Below are 5,802 nucleotides of genomic sequence, written 5' to 3'. Positions count from 1 at the left end.
CTCTGGATGACAAGCTGCTGAACCAGTCATCCCCAGCCTCTTCTAAGTTGCCCCTTCCTTACAATAGCTTGGCACATAAACCTTCCTTTCACGTCCAGTTGCACTGCACAGTGCCCTGAATGCCAAACCTGATTTTTTTTCCCCCATTTTTTCCTTCTTGTCTTTTCCAAGTGTTCTTGTCTTTTCCAGACATTTCACCACATTTTTATTTTTTATTTAATTTCTTATCTACTTCTATTAATCCCCCCTTGCAAAGAAAGCCAGCCAAGGTGTCTGCCATTGGGCTGTAAGAGCTGTATTGCCACGGCTGGTTTGAGAGCCAGGGGAGCAGAGGAGAGGTTGGAGTCGTGGGCAAAGGACGTCCTTCCACAGAAAATAGTTAACGCAGCTTTGTCAGGGGTTTTGTCTGGGAAAGGAGAGAAAATAGGGGAGGAATAAATGCAGCAAGTAGCGGGTACTACCTAGAAATGAGAAGTAGAATAAATTAGTGGGCACTTTTAAATGACTGTCCACAACTTTATGTGGAAAACATGCTGGGTCTGTGGTGGTCTCTAAGGTGCAAAATACATGCCCAGCATGCTGTCCTGACTGGAATATCATAGATGATGCTTGATCTGAAAATTAACTCCCTACTGTTGTGGTTTCTTTCTTAAATTGGATGTTTAGACTTAAAACTCCTATTCAAAGTGAACTTGCAAGCGCAGGGTACAGAGATATTGTGGAAACTGACTGTAACAGCTTTCAAAAGAAAAGGTTCCTGCAACTTTAATTTAAATACAACAAATATTTGATTGAACAACTGGCCAGCCATGATTTGGTTGAGTCTGTTGAGCCTTTTTACAAGCCCCAACTCAGACCTGGCTAGTTCCCACTTGGGTGATGTGTGGCTTTTCTGGTTAACTGTTCACTTAACGTCATCATAGGTTTTTTAATCCTGGTTGTTTTTGCAGAAACACGTAGGTAACTTCAACAGGCATACTACATGGACAAATTACTGTAGACCTATGAAGGAGAATCTTGCAACAGGTTCTCATCTGCCCTTTTCAACATACCTTAGTGATGCCTTCAAATTTTTAATGTGACTTATTTTGTCATTTGACCCTAATTTTGATTTTCTTATCAGTTGCACTATGACAAGAAAATACACAGGGGTAGACATGTGCACACATAAGGATTCATACAAGAAGAAAACCACTTTATGTTAATGTTTTGTGTGGAGACCAAAGATCCTGATTACTGACCAGTTAACATGAAAATATTTCAGGTTTAAAATATTTTTTTATAATAATACCTGTGGCTTCTCAAACGTTTCTTCTGTTAAGCTCAAAACCCCACAGCTCTTAACAGATTTATTTTATGCATTGGCATTAACAGATTTTAATAGAAAAACTGAAACAAATACCTCATATCACAGTGGTAAAAATTTATACATCTTATAAAGGAATTTAATTTCTGTATGTAGAGCAGAAATTTATACATTGCTTTTAATCAATAAAATTGGTGCAGTTCTTATTTTAAATTGGCCTCTTTTCAGCCTTTTTTGGGGGTTTTGGTTTTTTTTTTTTGGTTGGGTTTTTTGGGGGATTTTTTGGGGTTTGTTTTTTTTTTTTTAAGCTGCCTTTTACATAGAATCCAAAAAATCAAAAGGGTCTCCAATTAAGAAAACATTTTCTGTTGTGCTGAATTCATGTTACCGTACTGTGAGCTCTGACATTTTGTTTCTGTGGTAACCAAAATCAGCTGATTAGTTGGCATGGCAACAGAAAAGATGTAATCCCAGCAGACACACTCTAATCAATGCCCCCAGCACAGATGGTCTCCGGAGGATCAACAAGAAAGAGGCTGGCAGGCATTCAGTATATCACGTGGTCGCTCTAGACTAGGCCAGGAAAAAACTAAAAAAGAACATTTCTCAAACTAACCAATAGCTTTTTAACCCCTTCACTGCATTTATTAATTGTAGGAATTTCAACTGCTTGCACCTACGAAAACCAACTTTGGTCCTGTGCCTTACTGCTTGGAGTCTCGTTCTACTAACACTGGGCATTTTTAGAAGTCTTCCCCTTTTATTAATGACCATTTCTCAAACCTGAGTCGTTGGTTGAAGAGAAACCTAAAGCTTATACAAATCTGGGAAATGCCCGAGTTTGTTAGTAAGGATTAAACCCACCGAGTTTCAAGGGCTTCACCTATGAAATCCGGGCGATGGCCCCATGGTTGGGAACAGGAAGAGAATGGCTGGAACAGGGGGCACTCGTTGCTCTAGCTGTGAAGGCAAAGCTCACCCCTGCCCATCTCTCAGAGAATGTAAATATCACTGACTGCAGAAAACCAGTTTGCCTACACATAAAGTTGGAGTGTCAATAAACACAGTGAGAACAGACTTAGGAGAACTCCTAAAGCTTTCTTTACCTGGAGAAAAAATATGAAGCATCTGCCAAGTAAACAAACATGATGGTCAGGGCTTCAGTCTTTTCTTTCACTGTATTCAATTCATGGCATTGAACCGTATTAATTCTTTACAATATTTATTTACACTTTGATAAAACAATTAAAGTGTGTGCCCCGCTTTACAGGGACCTCTTGGTCTCTAAAGACAAGCTGGACTATTCATATTCTTACTGTTAGGCATGTCCTAGCCACATTTGTTTGAATAAAAATTGGAAATGCCATTTTACATATTCGCCCAATACTGCAGTATGCAGTGAGTTACTCTAACTAGGAAAACGTCAAAATGAATAAAATGCAGCTGTGGATTCCTGATTCAATACGTGATGAGAATTGTTTCAGCCCATTATATTAGAAGTTAGGGAATTTGTAGCTTACAAGTTTGTGAAAATGAAGCAGTTCTTAACTAATACAGTTAATTTGTATTTTTGCATTAAAAAACCCCTTTGTGGTAGTTTCGCTGGGCCAAATGCAGACATGATCTAAGCAGCTACACAGTCCACTGGAATGCTGCTTATCATAGGAGGTCTGCTTTGTTCCAACACCAATGCTATGAGAGTTAGGAGGTTACCTTTGGGTACAAGATCTGTGCTCTCAGTATGTCTGCTAGAAGTTACACATGCACAGCTGAGACAACATTCAGCTCTAACTTATTTCATCAAGAGTAATATATTCTTTTCTCCCTATTTCCAACAACTACTGTGTTTTATTTCAAATTTGCTGTTACTAGCACAGTCATATTGTAAACATACAGCCATTAAAACCCCCTAATTTTTCTCCTAGAATCCAAATCACATCCCCACCTGAACTTTTTACTGGGGTACAGAAGTTTATATTGGAATCCACAACAGGAATGTCAGGGCTGAAGCAGGCTGTGCACTGCTAGGGCTGCAGTGCAGATGGAAAGGCTCATTGCACACAAAAGGATGGTGCTATGGGATGAGACTGTGGCCCCCCTCACATGAGGTGAGCACCCAGCCTGCTGCCTGCTGCTAGTCTATCTTTGACTTGCTGGATACCAGCCTCCTTTCCAAAGTAACAGCACTGTAATGTGCTGCCATAATAAGTAAAATAAACTAAATGAATTGAGAAAAGCATGCTGTATTTACTGATTCAGAAAAAAAAAAAAATCTTTTATTTGCTATTGCATTAAAGCTAACACAACGGGAAGTGACACAGAAATCATTTTAGGGAGCTACACAAAGCAGCAGCTACTATATACCCTCGTCACGTCTTCTGCACATGGCCAGCATGCACAACTCCTCGTGAGCAATGAGGTGGCAAAGAGGTGCTACCTAGGAGTATCTGGTCTCTTTGCATCTCTCTCTCTCTCTCTGTCTACGTAAGTCACAGAGGGCTGGAGCGGGAGAGCTGGAACACCATGGTTAAACACACACCAGCCGCTTCCTCTCCCTCTTCTCTGAGCCCCACCCCAAGAGCCATGAAGAGGGCAGGGACCCAGATATGTGCTAAAACAGTGTATCGCCATGAGGGCCCCAGTCATGAGGCCGTCAGCAGCCAGTGCCTTTTTTGGCTCTAAAACCTCTGCTGTCCTGTGGGCTGAGGGCAACGTGGATGGGTTATCTCCTCCTGCTGCCCCTTCTCCTTTTGTGCTTTTCTCCATGCAAAGGTTAAAACTCATACAGATGAACAGGTTCAAGGAGCATCACTGGCACAATTACATTCTGAAAACCAGTTTATTGATTTGTTTAAGAATATTTTCTTATTTTGAATTTTTGAATTTGTATTTTCCCCTTTTTCAGTACTGTTTTTTATAAATGTATGGCACTTTGTTTAATTACAGGAATAGAAGCAGCCAGTGCATGAAGATAAGTCACTATCAATTACAAATACTGAATATTCACTGAGTGCCAGATCAAGAGCATGTTTCAATCAATTAACTCCTTCCATCGACTTCACTGCCCTTTGGACCAGCATCCTACCATATGAAATCACTATTTTCCTAGACATTTCTAATCCTCAGACTGGGTAAGTATCAAATGTAAAGCATACCATCCCACATGTTAGGTACCAGCAAGAGGAAATCTCACTGTAGCTTTAAAACCAAGTGCAAAGAAAAGGAGATGGGCATGTGGAATTTAATGCACATACAACTGATGGTTCTGGCAACCTGGCATTATATGCTTCTCTTGCAATCTTCCTGGGAGAATTGCAGAGGATGCCCACAGAATTTTCCAGTCACGCAATGAATATAGAAAATAGTAATTAAATGGCTTCAAGGGGTTTCAGTATTAGAAATAATCTCAGTCTACCAGAAAAATGCAACAGCCAATATTTTTCACCCTTATACACACTGAAAAAGAAAAAGGGAAAAAAAAACCCCAAACCCAAACCAACAACATGCTTTATTGAGTCTTCCCTGTTACCTTCGTAAACATGGGTTTTCCATGCTGAGTGACCATGGTGCATTGATCACAGTCCACTGTGATGGATGAGTTGTGGTATGACTCTTTTGAGTGCTTGAGAATGTAATACAGGTCTGTTACACCTCCTTCAAAGACAGTGCTAAAATAACGAGGAATGAGGGTCCTTCCAATTGCTGTGAGGAAAATACAAAGCAGAATTCAGCAAATGCTCTAGGTTATAAAATCTCAAACCATTTGCTAACAGAACATGAATAATTTTAAGAGCAATGAAATCAAACTTTCATTTAACAAATATAATACGGAGTCTCTGCCTGCTGTAGAAATGAAGTTGCGCCTGCCCCCACTGAAATCAATGAAAATGGCTTACTCCATTCAGAGGGAGTGGGCTCATCTTATTCAATCTTTTTACACTGATGGCGAGTCAGAGTCACTCTTGAAACCATCTGCAAGGTTTTTTGTCCCAAAGTAATTATTATACAGAAAGCCACATGGTGTCAATTATGATTGAAAGTTGGATATTACTCATAAATGTATAAATACAAGTGGTGAGCATTTACAGAAATATACTCGTACACCCAAAAAGGCAAAGCACATTTATATAGGAGGGTTGTGTACACACACATGTTTGTCTGTGTGTGGGCACGTATGTATTTGTATGTACCCAATCACACGCACACACACACACTATTGATTGAATAGGAGGGCTACTGCTGAGAAATCAGAGTCCTGGGGATTGAAGAAGGACCTGAGATGCAACACAACGTATGTTACACAATATATGACTACACACAGACCTATCTGAGATCTCCCTTTAGAGCAGATGTATTTATGTCATTGGCTAGAAAGTCTGAGTAGATGACTGAACTAGCCTACACACACCACTTAAACACCAAACTATGGACTCGAGGTACCCAGTTCTGCAATATTTCCTCGGGCAAAACTCCCACTGAAGTCACACCAGCGACAG

General features: G+C 40.2%; 1 protein-coding gene across 1 annotated transcript in view; it reads right to left on the bottom strand.

The window, feature by feature from the left end:
- The window catches only part of LOC104516490 (LIM domain-binding protein 2-like), a gene marked incomplete at both ends in the record, with an annotated part of 36,633 nt that extends 31,625 nt beyond the window's left edge, over positions 1 to 5,008 (bottom strand). The window contains one exon of the mRNA XM_010160865.1: positions 4,836 to 5,008. Coding sequence (XP_010159167.1) covers positions 4,836 to 5,008 — 173 coding nt within the window. The remainder of the gene's footprint in view (positions 1 to 4,835) is intronic.
- Positions 5,009 to 5,802: the final 794 nt, after the last annotated feature.

Source organism: Eurypyga helias, unplaced genomic scaffold, assembly GCF_000690775.1.
Source record: "Eurypyga helias isolate BGI_N326 unplaced genomic scaffold, ASM69077v1 scaffold2910, whole genome shotgun sequence".
Classification (NCBI taxonomy): domain Eukaryota; kingdom Metazoa; phylum Chordata; class Aves; order Eurypygiformes; family Eurypygidae; genus Eurypyga; species Eurypyga helias.
The sequence above is the reverse complement of the archived record's forward strand: the minus strand, read 5'-3'. Positions and strand labels throughout refer to the sequence as shown.